Source organism: Calypte anna, chromosome 6 (genome assembly GCF_003957555.1).
Source record: "Calypte anna isolate BGI_N300 chromosome 6, bCalAnn1_v1.p, whole genome shotgun sequence".
Taxonomy (NCBI): domain Eukaryota; kingdom Metazoa; phylum Chordata; class Aves; order Apodiformes; family Trochilidae; genus Calypte; species Calypte anna.
The window spans coordinates 510,751-536,910 of NC_044252.1; the positions used below are offsets into that span (position 1 = coordinate 510,751).

Genomic DNA, 26,160 nt, shown 5'->3' on the forward strand with positions numbered 1-26,160 from the left:
TCTCCCACGGTGTCTGGGGTGCTGGTCTGTGGGGGAAGTGCCTGAGCATCCTGGCAACCTTAGGAAGAGGCCAAAGACCCCAAGGGGCCTGGGGACCCAGCGAAGGGCTGCTGGTGTGATGCCCACCCCAAACCTTGCCTGCTTCTCGCAGCGGGGGGGGATTTGAAGGGGGCTGTCTCACTGCAGCACCTCTTTGCTCTGCTGTGAGGACGGGGCACTTTTTGCCGGTTTTCCTCCTGCCCCCCGGGACTCCCCGTGTCCTCCTGCCCCTAACCAGCTCTCCTCGCCCCCGTTTCAGGGCTGCCTGAGGATGTGTCACCCCTTGACCCGGCTATCATCTCAGGGGTGCCGGCCACCCGCCTTGCCGTCCCTGTGCCGCCCAGCCGGGCTCCGGACCTGACGCCTCCCTCGGCAGGATGGCCCAGGCGGGGGGACCCGTCCGCTTCCACCCCGAGGAGGGCTGCTCCGCCTCGCCCCCCGCCTTCGCCCGCGGGGTGTCCCGGAGGCCTTGGCTGTCGGGGGGCAGCCCCGAGGCGGGGAGACACAGCCCCCCGCGATGCCTCACCCCCAACCTCAACGCGGGCCGCCTCCACCTCCTGCGCAAAGGCTTGGCCCCCGACGTCCGCCGCTGCCCCCTCGGCCTCTATAACAGCACGGGCTCCTTGGCCCGGCCGCCGCTGGACCCGGCGGCTTTCGGTGACGGGAGCTGCCCGGGTGCGGGACGCTCGACGGCTCCCTGCACCCCGCGGCGGGGCGGGCCCGGACCTGCCCTCTGCTCGCCGGGCAGCCGGAGCCCGCTGGTGGCCCCGGAGGGACGGAGCTCCATCGTCACCTTCCGCTTCATCGAGAAGGCCAGCGTCAGGACCCTGAGCGGCCTCCCGGCCTCCCGGCCCCGCTGGGACGACGGCCCCCACAGCCTCAGCCGCAGCCTGGAGCTCTCCGGGGACGCGGGGTCCCCCCCGCCCCAACCCCTGCCCCAGGATCGGCTCTTGCACAGCCTGAAGCTGGAGAGCTCCGTGTCTGACCCGCTCCTGGCCGGGGGCAGGACCCCAGGAGGGCCACGGCCCTGCGGGAAGGAGCCCTGCGCCCTCGACGCCGGCTGCCTCTGCCGCTCCCTCACCAACGGGCTACCGGGGGATTTCCCCACCTTGGCCAGGAGCCCCCCGAAGCCAGAACCCCAACCTCAGGTAGGTGCCAGGGTGCCCTGCAGCGGCTGCGGGCTCTTCCCCGGGGTCCATCACCCACTCCCTGCTCTCCCCTCTGCAGGGCAGCTCATGGCTATACCCCCGGCAGAGCTCAGCCCATGCCCAGCGAGTCGCCAAGGCCAAGTGGGAGTTCTTCTATGGCTCCTCAGATGCCCCAAAGACAGGTAAGAGGTCAGGTAGTAGTGGTCATTGGCCAGACCAATGCCTCCTTTCCAAGTCTGAAACTCTGGCAGGACTCCCTCTGGGGCTGCGTATCCATCAGGAGGTGTCAGTGCCCACTGGACAGCCCAGATCCCCCCGAGGGTGGCCAGTCTCTGTCCTCCTGGAGGCACCTCCTGTGTCCTCCTGGAGGCACCAACCTCCCTGCAGCATCCCCCACATCGTGCACAGGGGGAGATGCAGAGCCCCCCCCTCCTCCCCAGGTGCCTCTGCAGAAGGAGGGATCAAACCCGGGCTCAGGGCTGGCTGTGGACAGCACCCCACTCCTTCCCCTCCCTGCCTCTCTCCACCCTTTTTCCTTCCTGCTCTGCCCCTCCATTTGCTGGTGCCCATCACACACACACACACACACACACACACACACACACACACACACACAACCTCTCTTTGGGGTGTGTGTGATGCTGCAGGAGCAGCTCCTGGTGCTCCCCATCACATCTGGCTGCAGCTCTGAGTGCTCGGGGGTCCCTTGCAGGCTCCTGTGCCCCCGACTCTGCCCCCCTGGCCCAGCCTCCCCAGAAGCCAGCCCGCCTGCTGCCTGCAGAGCACAGCCTGAGCCACGTCGAGGTGGAGATAGAGCTGTCTCCCCCGGGCAGCCAGAAGCTCAGCTCCTGCGAGACTGGGATCATCAGGAGGACGGTGAAGTACTCTGAGACAGACCTGGACACCGTGCCGCTGCGCTGCTACCGCGAAACCAACATCGACGACATCCTGGCTGAGAAGGAGGAGGTGGATTCAGCCATCGAGAGCCAGAAGGACAGTGAGAGCAACCCGAGCTTCGGGGGCACCCCGGGCAGGAGGAACAGCACTCCAGAGGAGCCCCCTGCCCTGGGCTCTGGCTTCCCAAAGGAGGGGCTGCGGGATGGGGATGCGGATGAAGACAGTGAGGTGTTTGAGACGACGAGGAAGGAGAACAGGGAAAGGTGAGGCTCAGTGCACGAGGGCAAACAGCTCCCCTCTCTCTCCTTACTCTTCCCTGCATGGCCAAATGGGCTCTGCTGCGAGTGTGTCTGAGCCAAAAATCCTTTGTGGATGTTGTGGCACCACAGTGGTGCCATGTGAGCTGTGCATGGGGGTCAAGTGGGCTTCTGGATCATCCCACTGGAGTGAGGGGACCCTACCTGCCCTATGGGATGAGCAGGGCAGTTCAGGGGGTCCGGCCCTCACTCCCCTGGAGGGATTCCTGCAGCTCAGGTCACCCAGCTGAGCAGAAGCTTTGTGGCACAGGTCCCTCCAGGTTGTTTGCGTCCTTCCCTGGTGCTACCAGGTGTTGAAGTGCTCCTGTCAGGGCACCCGAGCCCAGGTGCTGTCCTGGAGCTGCAGGCAAGGAGTCTTGGGTGGGAGAAGGTGGCTCAGCACCATCAGCACATGTTCACAGGAGCATAGAGAGGTCTGGCCTGGGAAACACAAAGCCAGGGCAATGCCTGGGCTGCCATGTGGCTGCTTGCACTCACCTGTCTGCAATAGGCAGGCAGGGAGCATTTAGGTAGAAGAGAAGAAAAAGGGAGGTTTTGATATTGGTGGTGGGAAAAGAGAATGAAAATATAATCCTGCCTCTGTTCTGGGAAGGAGGAGCATGAAGGTTCTGGGCTGATGGGAAGGGAAGGTGTGCATCCCAAGGGGAGCTGAGCTCCTGCCAGTTTGTCCATCCCTTACACTTCTTAATGGAGGCAGCAGGTACATCCATCCCTGCCACCTGCCTTGTCCTCAGAACCTTTGGATTCTAGAGAGAAGCTGAAAATAAGCCATCTTACAGTATATCTTTTTCCAGATGAATAGTGGTGGGGATTTTCAGTAAGGTGTAAAGTGATTATGGCTGCAAGCAAGTTCTTCAAGTTCCTGTAACAATCATCTTGTACAGTGGTATTTTATTTCCAGAGATGCACTAGGTCACTACCAGTCCTATGAGTTGTAAACGTTGAGCTGCTTTTTTCCCTCTGAGACACCTTCCTGTAGCTCTCCAGACAGCACTGGGAAGCTTGGACATGTCCTTAAATGCATTGCTGTCCCTAGAGCTGGTGCTGCCAGGATAATTACCCGTGTGTGAACTGGGGCAGTCAGGTTCCTTTCTCATGGCTTCTTGGCTGACCAGTTATTTGCTGTTTGCAGCCCCAGGGTTGTTTCCTGGGTAGGTGCAGATCCTTCAGGCTGTGCCTTGCCAATGAGCACAGGCTCCTGCAGCCCCTGCAGCCCTGGGTTTTTGCTTACACACGGTTTCTGAGCTCTGCAGCTGCAGTCCCCCTCCCTGCTTACCAGTCACCAGTATTGATGTTTTTCTACTCCAAGCTTTCTGCTCTGCCTGCTGGCAGGAGGGGAGATGCTGAGGTGCTCAGGAAGCCCCTGGGCTCCTGGGGACTGTCACCCTCCTGCTGCTGCACCCCTGGCCTGGCAGAATCACTGAAGCACCCTCGGATGCTGATTTGCAGCACTTAGACATGTAAATCCCTTTGAAAATCTAGCCTTAAAGGTTTAGCACCCTCTGCAAAGGGGGATTTGGGCTTGGTTCTGTCATCTTGTCCTTCATGTTGTGGCCAGAGGGCACCTTCCTTGGTGATGTTACCCTCCCAAAATGAGAGAACGTGCTCCCAGCTGGCTGGGCACTGGGCTGGGAACACCCAGCACCAGAGCAGACAGGACATGGAAAGCCGTGGGCAAAACAGTGTTTTCTTCCAGCAAATCCCCTCTTTAAGTACATTGAGAGCCAGACCTACCAACTCTAATGACTCCAGTCTGAGCCTTTACTGCCTTGGTTCCCAGAGAGCCAAGACCTGTCAGCCAGAGCAGGCTCAGGTCCCTTCCTCCCCGGGGTGCTGGCTGAGCCAGAGGCAGGGCCAGCCCACAGCCCAGAGGACCGTGGGGCTGAGCAGGGGGAAGAGGCTTTGTTGGGAGGTGCCCTGCTCCCCCAGGAGTCTGGAGGGCTGGCAGGAGGCAGAGATGCCTTTTCTGCCTGAAGCAGAGCAGCCTCTCTGGGGAAAGCTACCTAGGGATCTGCTACCTCGGGAACCTTCCCAGAGCTTTTGTGCTTGCTGACAGAAAAACAGCAAGGGGAGAGATTTTCTCTCTTTTCCCCCACCCACCGTGGGGATGGTGCAGCTCTGCAGCAGCAGGCAAGGAGAAGGGGGTGATCTCCATCAGCTGCAGCTGCTGAAGCCCAGTAGCTCAGCTCCCCACTGTCCTCCCCTGGCCAGACCTGTGCCCAAGGTGCTGCTGGCTTTGGGGCTCACCCTTCCTGCCCAGCTGGCCCTTTCCTATGGCAGGATCACTGATGCTTCCACCCCAGCTCCAGGCTGGAAACCCGTTTGCTTTCCTGCTGCCCATCACCCTTGTGCAGATGCTCCCTTACAGCTTCTGCATCTCCTCCCCTCCTCTGCTGCATTTGTCTGGCTTGGTGACAGTGGGGTGACCCTCTTGGGGGGCAGCAGTGGGGTGGAGGAGGGTGCAGCAGGGGCTGGTGAAGGATCTAGGTCCAAGCAGGAGTGGTGTGTGCTGGCAGCATGGCACCTGTGTGTGCTGCTGTGACTGGGTCCTTCTGGAGCTGAAAGACTTTGCACTTGATGTTTCAGGGTGCAGGGGTTCCTTCCAGAGCTCTGCTGGTGTGGAGGAAACCAGCTATCTTTTTTTTAATTTGTTTGTTTGTTTGTTTGTGTATTTAGTGGCACTATGGCTGATCACAAGAATGGGTGCAGCTCTGTCTGGGGAACCAGGTCCCTGGCAGTGTCCTCCCTGGGACAGCCCATTGCTCTCCCTATGGATTCAAGGTGCCAAACGATGCCAGGGGTGTCAGCTCAGTTCAGTAGCACACAGCTGGGTGGTGAGGAAAGTGAATGCACATTTGTACCCATCAAGCTCATCCAGAGGTGCTACAGAGCCCCTTCTGCCTTGTCCTCAGCAGAAAGCCACCCCAGAGGAGGCTGCTCCTGGGGCTCCTGCAGGAAAGGTGAGAGTGTGGGTCTGCACAGGCAGGGAAACCCTGGTAGGTAGGCTGGTGAGAGCAGCCTCCATCCTGCCTTGCTTCCCTGCCTTTCTTCCCTGCCTCTGGCTTCCCTGCTCTCCCCTGGAAGCCAGCACTCTGGGGGAGTCAACTTGCCAGCTCTTGGCTTGCTGAAGTAATCAGGCTGAGGTTTTTGAGTTGTATGAGGAAGCTAATGAATGCAAATCATTTGGTGCTCATAACAGCAACTCATCTCCTGAGCCCTCTGTACAGAGCTGTTTGTTCATAACAAATGTTATGACAAGCTAGAGCAGTTCCTCTCCTTTTATCAGAGGAGAGAGTGGATTGATGAGTGCTTTTCTGCTGCTTTAATAAAATGATAGTGGCTTCTGAGTAAAGTAGGCTTTTAGGGCTGTTGTGCTCGTATGGCTGAAGCACTGATGTTCCCTGAGCTGGAAATGTCCCTTCTGTCTCATGCTCAGAGGGATGAGCAGGCTGCACTTCACCTCGCTTACAGGACAAAACACTCTGTGCTCCAGGGCTTAGAAACCACAGCGTCAGATCCAGAGCTGCCCTGAGGACAAGATGATCATGCCTGGCCCTTGGGACACAGGCAGCTCAGGTCCCTGGTCCCAGAGCTGGGGCTGAGGCTCCCTCCATGCTGCCTGGGGAGATGTGGGGCTCAGCATCACCTTGTGCTGGGTCCCAGGGGTATCCTGAGAGCAGGCAGCATTGTTGCAGGTGGATGTTGGCTGTGGTCTGAGTGTGGTGCTACATTAATGGAGAAAGGTGTCATGGTGTCCTGGGCAGCTTCAGGAGTAGCCTTCTGGGTGCTGGGAGCTCTGAAGGCTCATGAAAAAAATGCAGGCATTTCCAGGTTTGGTTGGAAATGTAGCTGTCCAACATCCTGCTTCTGGTGCTTGAGCCCTTTATTGGATCTGAGCTCAAGTCCAGTGACTGGGAGCAGTAACCATTCCATAAGCTTCTTATGAGGATGAGCCACTAAAGGAACAAAATTATGTGGCACATTAAGGGAGAAGCATATGTCTGGAGGGAGGCCAGTCCAGTCCCTCTGCCCGTGATGTCCTGAGCAGGCAAGATGTATCCCTGGAGCTCTGCAGATGTTCAGAGGTTTCTGTTCTTTCCATTTTCCTTCTGGAGCAGTGCATGGGCTCTGTTTCAGGGCTTTGATCCCTTCTTCCTCAGTCACCCGTTCTCCTCCCTTTCTTTCCCTCTAGGATCCTGGACCAGGACACACAGGGGATGCTCAAGTCTCCAGTGCCCTTCCTCCTGGGGCACAGCCTCTCCAAGGATGGCATGGACTCCTTCAGCAAGCATTTTGAGAGCATCATGGAGTCCCATCGAGCCAAAGGCACATCTTACACCAGCCTGGACTCCATTGACATCCTCTCCTCCCCGGCCCCCACCCAGGGGACCTTTTTCACTTTTGACCTCCCGACCCTCACCCCAGAAATACAAGGAAAGATCCGAGACAGCGCCAAGCTGATCGAGGAGAACTTTGCTCCCCTGGCTCACCTGGAGCCTGACTCTGGGACCAGTTCAGCCACAGATGCCCCCTGGACAGAGAGGGAGGAGGAGAGGGGGAAACGAAAGAAAGGTGCTTGGCACAGCCCCTGCTGCTCAGAGGAGAGCTGTGCTACTCCCAACATCAGGTCAGTGACCAAAGCTGCTGGGCTACCAGGGCTTGGTGTGGAGTGTCACCCTGTGGGGCAGGTTCTGTGTTGCTGGGAGGAGGGAAGGGTCAGGACTGGGTGTGCTGGGTTCTCTGTGCAGTGGCTGATCAGGGCAGTCACCACCATGGTGCTGTGGCAGGCACGTTGCTGGAAGCAAATCTGCTTTTTTCATCTTTGCCAAGTTTGTTGGTGATGGCTGTGAGGTTTCCTGCAGCCCAGCCAGCAGGGAGTCCCAGGACTGCAGTCCTGTGTTGGAGTAGCAATTCAACAGCCTTTCCCTCCTGGAAGCCACAAATACTGACGTGTCCTCACCATCCCAGTAGCAGCCTCCTGTTTCTGGAGGATAAGGGTCCTGTGGTCTGGTACCTGTTGTCCTGGACTCCTCCTCTGGCAGCTCTCAGAGCAGTTGGTGTCTCAGTCATGCTGGCACTGACCTTCCTGGCTGCACTGCCTCCCTGCAAGGTCTCCCCACCCAGGGACCTTCTACGCAACCCCAGGGCCTCCTGAATCCCTCGTGCACTTTCCAGTCTTTGGTCTTCCTCACACCAAATGTTTCTGGGTTTGGTCTTTCCCAGAACAAACCCGTGTCCCTTCTGGAAGCAACCTGTGCCATCCTTGTAGGTTCAGCTTGGGGTGGCCAAGTGGGGTTCTGAGCTCTGTGTCCTCGCTGGTGTCTGGAGTCAGGAGGAGAGAGGGGTATTGAGTCTGCTCAGGGGTCCCTGCCTCACCCCAAGGGCATTTTGGGACAGAGAGGCACTGGGTTGGGCCTTTTCTTTGGGACACTGGAGCACACAGGCCAGGCAAGGCTTGTGCAGTAAAACTGGTGATGTCTGAGAGGCTCAAGGCAGCAAAGGGTGATTGGATCCAACCATAACCACTGCTCCGTGCAGGGAGAATTGGCTTCCTATTCCTCTGCCGGGGGGAAGGACCCAAACACAGCACCCTGGAGGAAAGGAGAGGGCAGTGTCTGACTTAGCATCCACAGGGTGTCATCGTACCACAGCAGCACTGCTGCAGCACGCAGGGAGGGGGAGCGAGCAGCAGAAGCAGAACAGGGTTTCACCGAGGTTTTCCCTCACCAGGTGCCCGCAGCAACTGCTTTACCATTAGGAAAGGATTCCCTCGGCTGTGGGAAGGTCCCTGCAGAGGCAGGCAGCAGCCCAGCTCTCTGCTCCCTGGTGTGCAGCGATCCCCCCTCTGCAGCTCCCACGGGTGATGGTGGAGAGGGAGGAGGGGTGGTCAGGATCAGGTGTCCCCTGAGGTGGAGAGGAGTGGAGGGGGGATGGCAGCATGAGCTGTGATCTGGGGAGCAGGGGCAGCAGAGCTTCCTGGCAAGGGAGAGGTGCAAGAAGTTTCCTCCTTCCCTAGCACGGGTGCTGCTGACTTTCCAGGCTGTAACTGGAGCTGATCATGAAGCTGAAGCTTCCCAGGTAGTATGGAGAAGTGTCTGGGATGGCTGCTCAGAGGTTCCCACGAGCTGGAGTCACTGGCTCCCAGAACATCCTCCCAGCACTCCCATTGAGGAGTCTTTAGTGGAAATTCCTGGGGGAAGCTGCTCAGGAACCTCGGCAGCCATCATAATGCAGCATCACCTGTGCCAGCAGGGCCAGGGCAGAGGATTTGCCATCACCTATGGTCACAAGCAGTACAGACCGAGGTGGAGGCTGCCGGCCTCAGGGTGGGCAGAGCTGGCCTGGGGCTGCAGGGCTTTGGTGTGAGGTTGGTGACAAACACCAGTGGGGACAGACCTGTGTCCCCAGACTCTTTGGTGTTACTTGTTGCAATGGCCAGAGTCTGGGTGTCCCTGCAGCCCTTTCCATGTCTCTGGGTGGCAGGAGCAGCCGAGCTGGTGATGTACTGCTGGCGAGATGCAGTGTCCCCCATCACTTGGGGGTCCTGCAGCCTTGATGCTCCTGCCATGTCCCTCAGCACCAGAGAGCTTGAGACCACCCTTTTATCTTGACTCTGTGCACAGGGAGTGTGCATGCGTGCAGACCTGGGGTGCCCCCACCTCCTCCGGTGGCCTTGGCTGAAAGGGAGGGAGCGGTGTCTGAGCAGAGAGGGACCCCACGGTGCCACCCCCGGGGCTGTGTGGAGGTTGTGCCCCGGTTTGGGTGGGAGGTGATGTGCAGGGCCCTGGCTGAGCAGAGGGCTGCGGTTATCCCCCCCGGTACCGCCTCCCTGAGAGCCGAACCGGGCGGGTTCTGCCGGGACCGGAATCGGGGGCATCGCCCGCGGCGGGAGAGAAAGAAGGGCAGGAAGGGGAGGAGGCAGCGGAGCGGGGCAGGGACTGGAAAGCAGACACAGACCCCACAGCAGATGGGGACAGCGGGAAGAGGGCTGAGCAGAGGAAGGAGGGCAGCAGGGAAAGGATGGAGGCAGGGGAAGGGAGGGATGGTGGTGGTGGGGGAAAGCACAGGAGGGTGACAAAGTTGGGGTGCAGGATGAAGAGGTCTCCCCACTAATATTGGCCCGACAAGAAAAGGAGCACAAGTCTTGGGGGGTTGGGATTTTCCCTCAAGCATTTCCGTGTCAAGCCATGAAGGAGGAGCAGGGGCACAGGATGGGGTGATGTTGCTGGAGGCTGGGGCAGGCTCTCAGCAGAACAGAGGGTGAGGACAGCAGGCAGAGCTGCCCACAGAGGCAGGGACACTGGCACATCCCCGTGGGATGCAGCCCCTCCTGCCAAACATTCATTCCAGTCCCCAGAGCTAACCCAGACCCCTTGGCTGGGCTTTGCCCAAGGGTCTGAGACACCAGGTTTCCCTGTACTGACCCCATGGCATCTCTGTCTCTGAAGGAGAAGAGAGTCCTCCACCCAACAGGTGAGTGACTGGATTTAAAATCTCTCAGCTGGCTCCAGAAATTGTTTGGCAGGATTGAAGGGTCAGCGCCTGTGCTCTGCAGGAGTGGTTTTGTGTCCTCCACAAGAGGGGCTGGTTGGATGGGGGCAATGAGGGAAAGGCAAGGATCTCTGGAGAGGGCTGGTGCTGCAGGAGAGGCTCTGGAATTCTGTGGAAAAACAGGACTGAGGAGAGATGGAGCTGCCCAAGGTTGGGTCCTACCTTGATCTGGCAGCCGTGATGCTGTCGCTGGGTGATCTGAGGACCAGGTTGGAATCCAGAGCTGCCAGAAAGCAGGAGCAGCCCTGCCTGTGGTTGGAGGCTAGCCTGGCTGACCTTCAAGTGTCCTCCCAGCCCTAACTTCAATTCTGCAAGGAATGAACCAGCCTAGATCTTGGCTGTCATAAATCAAAGTCTCTCCGCTGAGACCGATGGAGAGAGCTGCGTTTATTTAGCTCAGCCAAAGATCCGGTCTGGTACATTCTTAGCAGCAACATTAGGCAGGCTGGGCTGACTTGGCAGAGGCATCAGGCACCTAGCCATGCATGTGGGGCATCAGTCACCCAGGCCAGGGTTGCTCTGGCCCATGCACGTGTCCCTCAGGGACTGGGACCGGGCATCCCTGCAAACCACCATCCCGTGGGGATCGAGTGGCACTTGGATTGTGCTTGGAGGCTTTGAGTCTCCTACAGCAGGCATCTCACCTGGAAGTGTGTCAGGCAGGAGCTGACCCAGGAGCTCAGCTAAGCACCCCCAGCCTGTCCCCAGTGGTGTCTGTCCTGTCAGGGTCCCCCATGCAGATAAACCCATGCAGACAGCAAGGAGCTGAAGGTCAGCCCTCTGGGGCAGCCTTTGCTGAGCTGCTACCTTATTGCTGCACCACATCCAGCAGAGAAGATCTGCTCCTGGCTGCTGGTGGACACGGGAGGGACATGGTACTGAGGATCTGGTTTGTGGTGGCAAGGTGGAGAGGCTGTCAGGGTTCCTGCAGTGAGACGCTGCATTGCAGCCAGGGAAGGTGCTGCAGTCCCTCCTGATGGGCTCTGAGCAGTCAGCCTGAGGAGGAATATTGGGGTGAGATGGGGATCTGACTCCAGGAAAGGAGCGTTTGGCCACGAGAAGGCACAGCTGGGCCCTGGAGAAGGAGTGTCTGGTGTGTGGTGGCCCCAGACAGGTCCTGCAGCAGCTCCCCAGACTGGGAGCACAGCACAGTCCTGGTGCTGAGCTGGGGGGGTGAGGAGCCTCTCTCTTGGGGACAGCCCTTAGCTGGGTCACAAACCCCCTCTGCAGAGACCCCCAGGAGTGCCAGCGAAGGAGCTGAGCTCTCCATAAGTCACCTCTGAGGTTGCAGGGAAACTTGTGTGTCTGGTGACATGGAGTGACAGTGGCTGCCCTGGGCAGGCATCAGGGAAAGGGGTGCCCTGGCAGTGGAACCTCTCCAGGGTGGCTCATTTCCAGGCACACTGAGGATGCTCACACAATACCTAATTTGATCTTGAGTCCTGAAGTGTGGGCCAGTTCCCTGGCTGAAGACGTAGCCAGTGTAAAAAATATGATCCTGGTGTTTCTTCAAGCCAAGCTGAAGTGTCTCTTTAGAAAGCACACTAAAAAAAACCCACTCTGAGACATGAGCTCATTGGCAAGAAAATGAGCATCACCTCGGTTGCCTCAGACATGGACATGTCCCTTTGCTCTGCTCTCCGTTTGCTTGAGGATTTGGGTTTTCTCTCTTTAAGCTGCACTTTCTCCTCGCCGGGCTGGGGCTGTGAGTGGTGACAGGCAGGTGACACGAGTGGGGCACCCCCAGCCTGTTGAGGCTGGTGAGAGATCCATACTTAACAGGATGAGAATGGCTTGGAGGCTGGAAGAACACCCGTTTCCTAGCACAGCTGGGTAGTGCCGCCTTCTGAGGGCAAGGTTTGGCTTTGCCCGTGTCAAACCCTGGAGAGGGTTTGACACAAACCCTGGAGAGGGGGGGACTTGGTGAGGCCAGGGATGGTGAGATCCCATGGGCAGAGGTGCTTTGAGATCTGGGCTGAGATCCCCACTGCAAGAAGCAAGGGGAAAATGTGCAGCCAGGGGCTGGGGTCCAGCAGGGAGATGCAGATGCTGGAGGTCAAGAGAGGTTTTTGGATGGCCCCATGCCTGGCTGCTCAGCACCAGGTGGGAAACCTGAGGGCCACAGACTGGGGGGAGAAGTCATGGGGAGAGACTCAGAGCTGTAGGTTTGCCCCCAGAAGCTGCAGTGAGGGAGGACAGACTCCTAGGCAGGACAGGCAAGGTTCAGAAGGGTATCAGGAGATTTTAGTGATGGTGAGTGAGGAGAAGGAACAAGTCTCCAGGGGGTGGCTGAGCATCCACTTGCTCTGCCAGTGGGAGCAGGGGGAGGGATGGAGAGGTAGTTTGGAGTTTTGTAGCTCATCACGGGCAGTGTCTGACCCACGGGTTTGAGTGCAGAGCATCTCCCACAGTCTGCTGGCTGGGAATGCTGTCAGGAAGGTGCAGAGCCCATGAGTGCTGGGCTGGGCAGAGCTGAGCTGCAGGGAGGCTCCTGCAAGGAGCGGAGCTGTAGGGAGAGGGACCCAGGGAAGCGGCTCAGGAGAGCAGGCCTCTTAAAAGTCAATTAGAGACTTTTAAAAATAAATTGAGGCTGGAACATTGCGAGGGCTGCCGCCAGAAAATTTGGGCGAGGTCAGAGTTGTTGCTGAGTGCTCCTCGTTGCTGAGGCTCCGGCAGCTTTCTGCCGGGGATGAACTCGCGTGTGGCTGAGTCAGGCGGCTGCGGGGGCTCAGCCAAAAACCTCTCCTGACCTGGCCATGTAAGGCATGGTGGGCTGAGAGCTGCTGGGCAGCCTGGAGAAGGCACTGCACCCCGCTGGGAGCTGGGAGGCAGGGAGGGAATTCCTTCATCAACACCCTCTGAGCCTCAGTTTTCCCACTTTGAAGTCGGTGGGCAAGAAGGAGAGGGACGCGGAGGGATTGCAGCCACCTTGTCTTGGGTAGAAACTGTGCTCGTGGGCAGCATGAGGAGTGTGTCCAGGTTAAAAAATGAGTGTGGAACTGCAGGAGATGTGCACAGGTTTCTGCTCCAAGTCTCAGAACCACAGGATCATCCAGGTTGGAAAGGAGCTCTGGGATCACCAAGTCCAACCCTTGATCCACTCCCCCCGTGGTTCCCAGCCCATGGCACTCAGTGCCACATTCAGTCTCTTCTTAAAAACCTCCAGGGATGGAGAATCCACCCCCTCCCTGGGCAGCCCATCCCAATGCCTGAGCACCCTCTCTGCAAAGAATTTCTTCCCAATATCCCACCTAACCCTCCCCTGGCAGAGCTTTAGACTCTTAACCCTCTTGTCCTACTGATATCTGCCTGGGAGCAGAGCCCGACCCCCCCTGGCTCCAACCTCCTTTCAGGGAGTTGTAGAGAGTGATGAGGTCTCCCCTGAGCCTCCTCTTCTCCAGCCTCAACACCCCCAGCTCCCTCTGCCCTTCCTCACAGGAATTCTGCTGGATCCCTTCACAGCCTCCCTGCTCCTCTCCCCTGGGGCTGAGCTTGGCAGAGCCAGAGCCCACACGTGCAGCTTCTCGGGGAATTTTGGAGCAGTTGTCCCCTCTCTCCACATCCCGTTTGGATGTGTGATGGAGTGCCATGGTCCTGTCACCCCCAGCCACATCCCTGCCCTCTCTGTCTCTCTACCCGGGGGTATTTCTGCTGGGTGCCAGCAGCGAGCAGCTGAGCCCCAGAGCAGGGTAAGGAACCTGCATTTCCCCAGGAGCTGAGCCAGGAGGGGACCCGTGGTCAGGCTAACCTGGAGTGTCCCTTCCCCTTGCAGCAACCACCCCCAGAGCCACGCGGTGCTGGACTCGGACTCAGAGCTGGACAGCGTGGAGCAGCTGGCCCTGGGCAGCACTGATACCCTCTCCAATGGCCACAAGGCTGACCTGGAGGCTGCCAAGCGCCTGGCCAAGAGGCTCTACAACCTGGATGGCTTTAAAAAGGCAGATGTGGCCCGTCACTTAGGGAAGAAGTACGTGTGGGTATTCCCAAGGCACCACCTCCCCTCACTGGGTACCCAGGGCTGCTGCCCTTGCAGGGCACTGGGCTGGCAGGGGGTGGCTGGCAGGTCCCCAGAGCCCACCTGCACCAGGTGTTCCCCCTAAGGGTCTTTAAACCAGGGTTTGGTGCTTTCCTCACCACGACTGCACCTTGGGGAGCTCAGTAAGGCACTGGGGCAGGGGGACAGCTAACTAACCTCTTGTGGGCCCTTCCACTTCTACTTTCTCCACTTTCCCTTACATTCCCAGTATTCCCATTGGATCTGTGAGTGACTCCTCTGAGATCCATAGGAGTGTGGTCTCTCTTTGGCCCCAGCACATGCTTTCCATAGTCCTGGGGAGCTCCCAGCCTCCTGGAACCCCCCCTCCCCTCCTCCCCTCTGCCCCTTTTGATCCCCCTCTCACTCCTGCCTTTTCTGTTTCAGCAACGAGTTCAGCAAGATGGTGGCAGGGGAGTATTTGAAGTTCTTTGTGTTCACAGGGATGAGCCTGGACCAGGCTCTCAGGTCAGAGCTGTGTGTGTGTGTGTGTGTGTGTGTGTGTGTGTGTGTGTGTGGTGGCCATCCAAGGGGGGTCCCTCTGCAGCTCTGCACCCCCACAGGGACCTGCAGAAGCAATCAGACCCCATGGCTCACACCTGGAGATCCCCATCCCTCTTATCAGGTGGGGGCTGAGTCCCAGGGCAGTCTCTCAGGCACACAACTGCAGGAGCATCTCTGCTCTCAACTCCCCCAGCCAGGGCACTCGGGTGATGCTCAGGCTCATCTCAGCCTGGCTTCCCAGGCTTTGAGAGGTGTCATCCCCACCTCCTCCCCCGTGGTCATGCCCAGGGCCAGCTGCAGGTCTCTGCAGTGTGCCAGCAGAGCTGGCTGTGAGCTGGCAGCTGGGTCCTGCTTTGGGAGGGGTCTGTGCTGGCAGGGATGCACCCTGCACAGGGGGGAGGGATCCAGAGCAGAGGGCACAGCTCCACTCCTGTGCAAGGGGGATTGGAAAAGCTGCTGGTGGGCTCTGAGTGTGACCAGTGCTGCTGCTGCTGCTTCTTCAGGTCCTTTCTGAAGGAGCTGGCCCTGATGGGAGAGACACAGGAGCGAGAGCGAGTGCTGGCTCATTTTTCCCAGCGTTATTACGAGTGCAATCCCACTGCCATCTCCTCAGAGGGTAAGGAACTCTGCCTGACTCTGTGTCTGTGTGTCTCAAGCCAGCCCATGTGTTTGTCAGCTCGGTGGAGGTGCTAAAACTGAAACCAGAGAGCAGGCTGGGAGCTGCCTCAGGAGCCATCCTCTCTGAGGATGCAGGTGTCATTTCTCTCTGATGGCAGATGGATGAAGGGGCTTGGAAGGGAGTTTGTATGCTCAGGTTTAGGACCAGCTTTAATCCAGTGGCCTCCTACTTGCCCGTGTGCTGCCAGCACTGTGCTGAGTGCCCTGTGTCCTGCATGCTGGGGCTGTCCTGGGGCTCACAGCCTGAAATGCTGAGGGGATGGAGCCCCAGCTGTGAGGCTGAGCCCAGGGCTCTAATTCCTGTCCTCTGCTTGTCTGCAGATGGAGCCCACACCCTCACCTGTGCCCTGATGCTGCTGAACACAGATCTGCATGGACACGTAAGTCCCAGTGGCCCCATCTGTCTGTCCCTGCTCTGTCTGTCCCCGTGCACCCTGAACCTGCTCACCCCTAAATGTGTCTGGGGAGGAGAGAGGAGGAAGGCTGAGGGAGAGAGGGAGCTGGAGAAGGAGAGAGTGGGGCTTTGGAGGAGACATGCTGAGCTGGGAGATGTGGGGCTGGGATGAGGACAGAAGATTGAAAGGGGACAGGAGCAGAGGGTGGAAGTCAGACTCCAGTTCTGCCTGCCATGGGGGTAGGCAGCATCCAGCTTAGGAAAAGGAGGCCAGGACTCTGAGAGCCTAAGCAAAGCTAACAACTTCCCCACCCCTTCATGCATCCTCCCTGAGACCTGGCTGGCCCCCCACCTCATAGCAGAGCAGGGAGGGTCTGTGCCTTACACCATCACCACCCCCCTGGCCTGAAGGTAACCTCCACCTTTCTCTCCCCTGGCTCCCCCAGAACATTGGGAAGAGGATGTCCTGCTCTGACTTCATTTGCAACCTGGAGGGGCTCAACGGAGGCACTGACTTCCCCAAGGAGCTGCTCAAGGTAAATTTAGTTGCTTCCCCTGGCCAGCCAAGCAGCAGGAGCAAGAACAAGACCTGCAGGCAGGATCACACGGATGACTGTGAGGGGTACAATGAATGTGTCCACCTTCCTGCAGGAATGGTGCTGGTCCCTTGGTCCCCAGCTTTGCTTCTGCTTTGCTGAAGGGGACATGGGCTGCCCCATTCCCCATGGAGCTCTGGATGGGGTCATGATGCTATCACTGCATCAGGGCTGCTTTGCCCAGAGGCTTTGTGGTGTTGACTCCATGGTACTCAGCTCTTCTTGGCTCCCTGGAAAGCCATGGAAATTCCCTGGAACTGGAGGCATCTCTGGTGGCAGAGGGGATGTTTCTGGTGCATAAGCAGAGGGTGTGCTGGTGGTTAAAGTCCTGGGAGTGGGAACTCAGCACAGGGGTGTGACAGGGGGTGATGAACTTCTGCCTTACCCAGTTCCAGGGGCCTTGGCCAGGGAGGACAGTGTTTGGGGAGCTCCCCTGGCCTCAGGCTGTTTCTGGGGGGTGTTTCTGAGCTGCCATCTCCCCACCTCAGGCCCTTGGAATAGGATGAGCTCCCCCAAGGAGCTGCAGTTGGGAAACACTGCTGATGTGTAAGGTGGGTTCCCAGAGAGAGGCAGAGCCATGACAGGAGGAGATGGTTGATGATAAAAACCAATGGAGGGTGAAAAGCTGAGCTCCCTTTTCAGCCTCTGTGGGTCTATTCCTGGCTGCATCGCTCACCCCATCATTAAGGGGTTACCAGCAGCTCTCAATAGGGCTGTACTCCCTCTCAGCCCACGCTTCAACAGTAAAAGGAGTTGCTCAGGAAAAAACATCTCCTCTAATTTTAAATTCAGCTCCAGAAAAGGCCTTAACCACCCAGAAAGGAATAGAAACATCCCTGAACCCCTTCCCTCAAGTGCTGCCATGCCCCACAGCATCCAAGCGCTGCAGGCTCCTTGGTGTGTGCCCTTTGCAGCTCTCCAGTGCCCTGCTGGGGGTTGGGGGACAGGGGGTACCCCCCACTTCAGGCCCTGCTGCATCCCCGTTAAACTTCATCCCTACAAGTGCCGGACCTGAGATTGAGTTCTCTTTTCCCATCCGATCCCAGCCGGTGGAAAAAAAGGGCGGTGGGGAAGTGCCAGGAATCCATCCTGCCGTGTGCAGGGGCTGAGCCCCTGGGCAGGGGCCGAGCAGGGCGGGGGCAGCGCGGTGCAGCAGAGCCCCGCACAGCTCTGCCCGCAGCAGGGAGGATGCTCTGATAAAAGGGACTGCACCCGCCCTGCTTCCCACCCCCCTTTCCTGCCGGCCCTGTACGGCAGTCCTGCTGGGAAGGGGGAGGGAAAGGGAGTGGGAGGAACTGGGTGTGGGGCTGGCTGCAGCTCCTCACCCGCTCTGCTTCGGGGAGTCCCTGCGAGGGGCAGTGGGGTCCCGGGTGGGTGAGATGGGGAAAGCAGTGTCAGGCTGTGCTGGGGAGGGGTCTGGCAAGGAAAGGTGGTTGTGCTTTTCCCGGGCAGCCTTTGCTAGGCTCAGCTGGAGAAGCTGGTCCTTCTGCCTCCTGCTTTTGGCTGCTTAGGGCTCGGGGGGCAGAGGAATGGGAGCAGGCTCTCCCAGTGCCCCCCCTGCAGCAGCCTGTGCCCGAGTGGGGTGCTGCCTCTCTGTTCTCTCCCTGGAGAGCTGTGCCTGGGGACCGAAGCTCCTGTGCAAGCGTGCCACACAGCTGGCTGGATAATTTTAGCCCTCCAGGAGCACATGCATTTCCTAAGGGCAGCAGGGGAGGGGAAGGGCTGGCAGGCTTCAGAGGAGATTCCCAAAGCTCGGGGCTGGGTCTTGGGCAGCTCCTACAGCACAGAAGAAAGATCCCCGGGGATCTTCCAAGCCTGCCCAGGGACAAAGCACAGGCTGCTGCCCCACAGGCTTCAAAGCTGCAGGGATTGACGTGGCCCCCACCCACAGCCCAGGGAAGTGGGGACAGCAGGGCAGGACCTAGGTGGCTGCAGGGGACACGAGGCCACCAGCCCCTGTGAGGCCGGGAACAGTGTCAGGAATGGACCTGCAGGGAGCCTGGGTGCTCCCCTTGTCTCTGTCTGCAGGGAGTCCCAAGACAAACACAGCGTGATTCCAGAGAGCGGGTGGCAGCCTGAGTCAGACGAGAACTTTATCTGCTACTAGATAATACATGTAAACAATCCCAGCTTTATGCAGAAGAAATGAAAACACTTGAAAGCTTGTGCTTTCACAGCTGAGCACCACGTCCCCCTCACTGCCAGTGCCTCGCCTGCCCCGCACGGCACTGCTGCTGGCACCGAGGCAGGAAGGCTCTACCAGCACTGCCTGCTCCTGCTGCTCCTGCTGCTGGAAAACCTTTCCTCTGCCTCTGGAAGAGCCCCTGGAGAATCGTGGTCCAGAGGCAGGGTTGCCCAGCTCTCCCACTCGGGTGTCCCCTAGGCCCGGGCAGGGAGGAGTGCCGGGGATGTAGGAACCTGTGTGGTGCCTGAGGATGCCCACATCTGCAGGATGGGACCCAAACTCCTATGGCCAAACTCAGGCAGCTGCCTGCTCTTCAGAGAAGGAGGCAAAGTGGGACATGCTGGAGCTGGTGGCATTTTGGTTAGTGCTTGAGATGTTTCTCTTCCCTTGTCAGTGTGATTTTAGCCCAGGCCCCCTGGGTCTTGACTCGCCGTTGCTGTCTGTTATTTTAGAAGTGGATTTGACCTTTATATGATTGATCACTTTGCAGAGCCTTAGCTCTTCCCCATTTTCCTTATTCTTTTAGCTTAACCTTGTGCTCTGCTGTCTGGTAGCAGCACAGTAGGGCCAGATGAGGCCCCGTTTCTCCCTTAGTGATTGCAGGAGTGAGCCAAATCTCTGCTGCCTTCCAGCCTGGGAGCTGGAGCACTTCACAGATGTTAATGAACTAAGCCTGACAATGCAATCGGGTCCCTGGGGGAGGAAGGTAGGATGGGCCCCCACCTTCCAGCTTGGAGACACAAGGGCTGAGATGCTCAGAGTGCTGGGTAAGTGATTAGCAACGTGGGAAGAAAGCCCAGGCTCCCACCTCTGAGCTATAATCTCAGGAACAATTGCTCAGTCTAATCCCCTGGCCTATTTTTTGTTGGTTTTTTTTTTTTTTTTTTTTGGCCTGTTTCCCCTGGGAGCAATATGTTGCCCTGCCCCTGTCTCCCGTGACCACCCCCCAACCTGGCCTGGGGGCTGCCCAGCCTGAGCACCCCTTCCTTACAAGTTTTGCCCCATGATCACTCTGCCAAGCAGCTGGGACAGAGAGGAAAATTTCCCCTTCTCCGCCGGCCGCCTCTCCTGCTCATCCGAGCCTAACTAAATTACTGATCCATCCCCGTGCCTGCTGCGAGGATGCCCAAACCTTTGCTTCTCCAGCAGCTGCCCGGAGGGGCAATGTCCTGCCCTCAAGCACCCGGGTGGCTCCAGCTTCTCATTTTTCTGGCCTGACCTCCAAGGAATGGTCAGGAGGGTGAAGTGCGGGGCAATGGAAGGTCTGAGACCTCCTCCCACCTCAGCCCTTTGGGGAGCCCCGCTAGAGGCTGGGCTGCAGCCGCTGGTGCAGCGCGGAGGAGCCCAGGAAGCCCCTCGGATGTCACCACCAGCTCCCCGCTCCCGCTCTCCGGGACGGAGGTGGGGGACAAGCTCCGTCCCCCCGAGTGAGATGCTGGCAGCTGCTCCAGCGATCCCCCCTCCGCCCCCCGGCCCCGCTGGGTTCGGCTGGGCCGGTCCGGTCCCCGCGGGTCGCCATTGGCTGCGGCGGGCGGGGCGGGGCGGGTCCCGCCTCTGCCGGGCAGCAGCCGCCCAGCCCGGCCCGGCCCGGCCCGGCTTCAACAGGCGGCGGTGGAGGCAGCGCGGGCCGCGGCAGGCAGGGCAGGGCCAGGCAGGGCCGGGCAGGGCCGGGCAGGGCAGGCAGGGACCCCCGGCACCCCCCTCCCGTGCCGGCGGGCAGGATGATCGGCGTCAACAGCATCAACAGCAGCGCCGGGCGCATGCGGTCCCGGTCCATGTGCTCGGTGCGCTACGGGCGCAACTACCGCGGCGTGGAGACCTTCTGCTACGGCTGGCCCCAGCGCTCCCGCACCCTCAAGCCGGTGCTCTACACCGACCTGGTTGTCAGCCGCATCCAGAACCGCCGCAAGAAGAAGCCGGTAAGCGGCGGGGACGTGGGGAGCGGGGGGCCCGGCGGGGGGGGATGCGCAGCGCCCGGACGGACGGACGGACAGACAGACCCGCCCGCTGCCCAGAGGCTCAGCCCTGGCAGGGAGGTGGCCAGCAGTCAGCCCAGTCGCCGTCCCCGGGCTGATTTCTGCAGGGAACTGTCCCCACCAGCCCCCCTCCCCTCCTCCGCCCGAGGGTCTCCCTCCCCGCCAGCTCCCTCCCGGCACGGAGGGAGCGGGAGCGCGGCGGGAGCCGGGTGACATTGTGCCGCCGAACGATGGTTTGACAGCAGCCACGTTTGCTCGAAAACATCGCTGCAAGAAGAATCCAGGACAGAGCCGTACCGCTGGGACCAGCCCCTCCGGCTTAGCACGAGTGACAAGCTCTGCGGGCTGCCCGCCCAGGGCTGCGCTGAGCCCGGCCAGGCTGGCACCCGGCTGGGGCGGTGGGGAAGGGGGCAAAAGCAGCGCAGGGGGGCAGCGCCGCAGCCCCGGCTCCCAGCCGAGTGGAGCTGGAGAGGAAGGAGTGGCTGTTTGGACCAGGGAAAAAAAAAAAGAAAAAAGAAAAAAGAAGAAAGGGCTTTTTTACTGCCTAGAGATTGATTGCTGTGAGCCGGCAGCCGTTTCGGTGTTGTTCCGCTCGCTGTACAGGGGTCCAAGGTGGGGAGAAGCGAACGGGCTGGCGGGTGCGTCCTGCCTCGCTCGGGTGCCTGCTTGAGGTGGAGCAGTAAGAGGAAAAAGAGTCCTCAGCAGCCCCTGCGTTGCAGGCAGGCTGGGACAAAGCGGGCAGGGGTCCCCAGCTGCCCGGTGGGGCCAGGAGGGCCATGCCGAGCCGCGATGCTGCCATAGCGCAGTACGGTCTGGGGGCAGCATTAAGTTGTGACGCACTCGGATGCAAACATGCAGTTGGAAGGGAGATGCTCCGCTGTTACTTCCCGCGCTGCCAGGCTGTGCTGGGAGGGCACAGAGGGGGGGGTCTGCCCTCCTGGGGATTGTGTGTGTGTAGTCGGCTGGGTAAGGGATGTTTTAAAAGATGTTGGTGCGGCTTTGGGTGCTGCTGAGTGGAAAGCGCGTGGCAGAGATGGGTCACCCTCCCCTGCTGCCTGCAGAAGGTGACGCACAGGACACTGTCCCCATGGCAGCCCACCCAGTGGGGGAAAGAATTCTGTCCCCAAGTCACTCTGGTGTGCGTGCAGGCTGGAGTCCCTCTGCGGCGGAGGGGAGGAGGGGACACGGGGTGTGCGCAGCGGGGTTGGTGTGTGCCAGGTGATGAGTTGTTCCTCAGCACAGGGGGTGTGTGTGCTGGGCAGGCAGCTGGGGGGGAGGAGGGGGCTGTGAAGGTGAATAAGGGACCTGACGTAGGTACAGTTCCCACTGATTCACATCCCTGATCTGACGGTGCCACTCACTTCCGTGCAGCTGGGGGGTCTGGGTGCCTGGGAAAACCTGGCAGGTGTTTGTGGCTGGGTGTGGAGAAAGACACTTGGCGAAGGAAAAGTTGGGGGAAATCCAGCAATTGAGCTCTCGTATTCGAGTACTACCAGGCAGAGGGAGAGGGAGAGTGGCTGCAGGGAGGGTGCTTGGTGGCTGTGAAGTCTGTCGGGCAGAATGTCACACAGCCGTGGCTGGTCACAGGGCTGGCAGGAGGAGGGGGGGCCTTGACATGCACAGGGCATCTTGCAGCTCTGAGAGCTGAACATTGTGTTGCTTAGCACGGGGACCAGCACACTGGAGAGAGGATATGTCCTTAGGAGGTCTGATTTATAAAAGAGGCACCAAAGAAAGGGTTAAAACCCTCTGAGGGTTGCCCAAATCCCTGCCTCAACCCTCATGTTTCTCAAGTGCTGGGCTACAGCCCTCAGCATGGTCTGCTTTGTGCCAAAGCCAGCTCCCCAAACCAGCACTGAATGTTCCCTCTGGTCTGCTCTGGGAGCTGAATGGGGACTGAAAGGGGATGTTTTCTCCCTGCTCAGCTTGCATAGGGCTGTCCCCAGGGGGGCTGGCACTAGGACTGGGCTGGAGCATCAGAGTCACCTGCCTCTTGCAGCCCCCCACCCCTCCTGGAGACATTTGCTAGAGCAGGACTCTGGGAGGTCCTCTCAGCCCACTGCTTTCGGGAGGGAGTGCCCCAAAGAGAGATGTTGTTTGTTGACTCTGAGGAGTCCCTTTGGGACTGGGTATTTGTAGGTCTCTCCGGCGCTGCGCATGTCTAGGGCTGGCCCAGCGTAGTGCAGCACTGAGCTCATAACCTGGGCAGGACAAAAACCCAGCCACACTTGGGGCAGGACACCACTGCCCTGCTTTCTCTTGGTGCTTCCAAGTTCAGAGCTGCCCAAGAGGTGCTGTCCTGTTGGGCTGGGGGGAATGGATCCAGGGAGCAAAGGCATCCCGAAGAGAAGGACCTGCTGAGCGATGGAGCTGGTGTCTCTGGGCTCTGCTGACGTGGTTCTGAGTGAGGCTTCAGCACAAATGGTCCGTGCAACACAAAGCCTGGAGGTCAGGCAGCGGTGCTGCCACGGGACCAGGAGAGCAGTGTGAGCTTTGTGGCTGGAGTCTTCTCAGCCAGGGCTTGGGCTGAGGCCACCAGCTTTGTTTCTGAGACCGCTGTCAGCTGGGGGATGGCATTTAGCCAGACAGAGTCTTGGCAGAATTTAAGTGTATCCATAAAGCTTTGCACTGCCCTCTCAATCTGCCCTCCCCCCCAACCCCTCCTCATTTCCCTTTTACTTTCCCCCCCCCTGCTCCTCATCTCTGAGGTGGGGGTACTTGGCAGCTCCTGCCTGCAGCAGGCTCGTGGGATGCTGTCAGGGCTTGTAGCGGGGTGGCTGGAGCCTTTTGAAGTCAGGGGGCAGTTCAGGCTTTGAAGTGTTTGCTGACAGTGGCAGAGCCCAGTTTTTTGTGTCATGGAGCTGTTCTGCTGGGCTCTTCTCCAGCACCATGCCATCCACAATTACTCCCTGAGCATCTTCTGACATCAGCTCATTCACTCAGTGTTCAGCTGCAATCTTCCTGCATGCCATGCGTGGGGCTGGGGGCTGCAGTCCTCTCCTGAAGTGCCTCACCCCGCCCTCCAAAATCCCCCCCTCAGCCAGCTCGTGTCTCCCTGCCTTGGGACACAGAGCCCACCCCTCTCTGTATCACCACTCAGCCAGGTGGAAGCCAAGCCATGCATCCCGTCTGCCTTTTCTTTCAGAAGGGCTTTTCTGCAGTTCCCAGTCCCCACCTCTCTGCCAATTTTCCAGTTTCCTTTTTGTTGGTTCTCAGCATCTCAGCTGTGTCCCCAGCAGTGAGTAAGATCCCTTCCCTTCTGTTTCCTCTGGTGATTCCTTATCCACGTTGCTCCTGGTGAAGATGCCTGCTTCTCTCCCGGGTTATACTCTGCAGGACTTTGTGTTGGGTTTTTCCCCCCACTGGCTTCTTCTCTAGGTCTGCTTTCAACTCGTGTTCCTCTCTCTGCCATCGGGCACCCACTGCTCACACCCCAGCATTCCACTCCTCTGGCTCTGGCATCTCATCTCTTGGGTGCCAAGGCCATCCCCCCTCCACGGGATCTCCTGCCTTCCCAGGAGACCAGCAATTCCCACTTCCCAGCTGCTAAACCAAGGCAATCCCTCTCCTCCTCCTCCTCCTCCTCTGAGGAAGGAGCTGGTGCTGCTCCAGCCTTTCCCCGAGAGGGAGGTGCGGGAGGAGCCGTGTCCCGGCTCCCCGTGTCCCAGCTCCCCGTGTCCCGGCTCCGTCCCGGCTGCTGCTGCTCTGGGGGGAGAGCTGGATGTCCCTCCTTCCCCACACAGCCCTGGGGCCCATCTCCTGGCTGGCTTTCCCGGGCCCTTGCACACTTCTCAGCCACCAGCAAGATCTCTCAGCAGCACTCTCCAGCCCTGCAGTGATGGATGCTGACAGCTGCCTGAACAGCCTGTGCAAAGCTTGATTATCTTTCCCTTTGAGGATGATGCCTTCCAGATCTTGTTCCTTCTGTGAGCCCTGTGTTGAATCCCTCTCCAGAGCCTCCCTGGCTGCAGAGTCCTGCTGAGTGCCTCTGGCTTGCACCCAGCTCAGACCAGATGAATGCTTGGGAGCATCAGGCTGCAGACAGGGTTAGCCTGGCCCTGTGCTGAGATGCAGGGCAGCAGGTCCCTCGTTGTTCAACTTGGTGATGGTTGGGCTGGCAGGGAGGGCAGGGTGCTAGGGACAGACCAAAGCTACCCCAAACAGAGCAGCCCAGCATCAGGCAAACACCCATCATGCCTCAACCAGCCATGGGGCCTCATGAACGACAGCATGCTGGTGTCTGCAAATCCAGACCTAGTACCCTGCTGAAGTCTCTCCTGAAGCCTAAGCATGCTCCTGGGCAGCCTCCCACAGGAGTATCACAGCGCTGGGGAGTACTGGGTGATGCCAGGAGGCTGCCCCTGCCAGCCAGAACAAGGAGTGACAGCAGGGATGTCTGTCTGTGGTGTGCCCTAGCATGGAGCTGCTGTGTCAGGCTGAAGTCGCACTGAGCAGGGTGCAGGCACCATCCAAGTGCAGCCTGAAGGTTTGCTATCCTGCAGCCCAGGCCTCCTGTCCAGCCTGGGACACCCTGCAGAGGGGGAGAAGCAGCTTTCCCAGCACCTTGGGGATGTTTGGTGTGCCTCATCATCATGCTGCTAATGCCATGTCCTGGCATGGGAAGAGAAGGAGGGAGGGAGGGCAGGAGAGGTGAGACAGACAGAGCCATCCCCAGCACTGTGCCCCAGGTGTGTGCAGGGCTGCAGGTCCCATGGTGCAAGGGAGAAAGTGTCTGCAGCCCCAAAACAAGGTCAGGCAGCTGGCTGAGCCACAACAGGGCTGGACCATCAGGAACTCTCCTGGGGTTGCCTTAACCTCCAGTGCCCCTCATCTGGCCTGGTGTGGCCCCTCTGTTCCCTGGCCTGGTCCCACTTTCCTGCTCACCCCTTGCTCTTCTCTCCACAGGCTCTCTATGGCTCCATCAAGAACGAGAAGCTGCAGTGGGCCATGTGAGTACCTGTCCCTCCTGGGGATGCTTCTGCCTGGCACAGGGTGGGCAGTGGGACCACCCTGCTGCCACTGGGGAGGGGTCCTCACCCCTGTCACCCTCCCCCACCAGCCCATCAGCCATGGTGCTGCAGGGCTGCGAGGAGACAGGGTGGGATGGGGGTGCCCGGGGTCCCCTCCCTGGGGAGGGGCAGCCCCAGGCCAGGTCCCCGCTTTGTTGTGGCTCCGTGTCCGTGTCAGGGTGGGGGTGGGCAGGTCCCGGGGGTGGGGTGGCTATGCCGGGTCCCCGCAGGGTGCCCGCACCCTCGCCCACAGCTGCCATCTCCAGCAGCAGGAGCGGCAGCGCGGGCGCTGCGGGGATTAATCAGCCCGGGCGGTACCGCCAGCGCGGAGCCTCTGCGCCCGGGCTGCTGCCATGGAGACGCAGGCAGATGCTGAGGGGTTTAATTAGCAGCAAGCGGGGCCGAGGGAGGGGGGAGGCACCAGCTCCGGGCTCCCACATCTTCCTGCCGGGTAAGAGGGGAGGTGGGGGCAGGGGCAGCACCGGTGCAGCCTGCCTGCAGCACCAGGGGCTGTGACCTTGAGGGAGAGTGCATTTGGGGGCCTGTCCCCTCCTGCTGGTTTGGCTTCCTGCCTCCTGCTCACGAGTGCTCCTGCCCCAAGCTGCTGCTGCTGCCCCTGACACCCCTTTGCTGGTGGCTCTGAGCCCCATAGTCTGGCTGCTGACCTGCAGGCATGGGGACCACAGCCTGAGGCTCTCTCTGGGGGGGTTTCCCTTCTAAACCCTGCCTCCTGCCAGCTGGGGGGACCTGTGAGCCCATACACCACGGGCTGGGGGATAGCAGCAGTGCCAAACCCCAGGGTGCTGCTCCTCCATGGCTCATCAGCTCAGAGG

At 59.6% G+C, this 26,160-nt stretch overlaps 1 protein-coding gene across 1 annotated transcript in view; it reads left to right on the forward strand.

Moving 5' to 3' along the window:
* Positions 1–416: 416 nt before the first annotated feature.
* Positions 417–26,160, forward strand: part of PSD (pleckstrin and Sec7 domain containing) — a 29,635-nt gene continuing 3,891 nt past the window's right edge. The window contains exons 1-10 of the mRNA XM_008504020.2: positions 417–1,187; positions 1,267–1,369; positions 1,900–2,347; positions 6,594–7,028; positions 13,725–13,919; positions 14,373–14,453; positions 14,993–15,105; positions 15,489–15,547; positions 16,008–16,097; positions 25,224–25,267. Coding sequence (XP_008502242.2) covers positions 417–1,187; positions 1,267–1,369; positions 1,900–2,347; positions 6,594–7,028; positions 13,725–13,919; positions 14,373–14,453; positions 14,993–15,105; positions 15,489–15,547; positions 16,008–16,097; positions 25,224–25,267 — 2,339 coding nt within the window. The remainder of the gene's footprint in view (positions 1,188–1,266; positions 1,370–1,899; positions 2,348–6,593; positions 7,029–13,724; positions 13,920–14,372; positions 14,454–14,992; positions 15,106–15,488; positions 15,548–16,007; positions 16,098–25,223; positions 25,268–26,160) is intronic.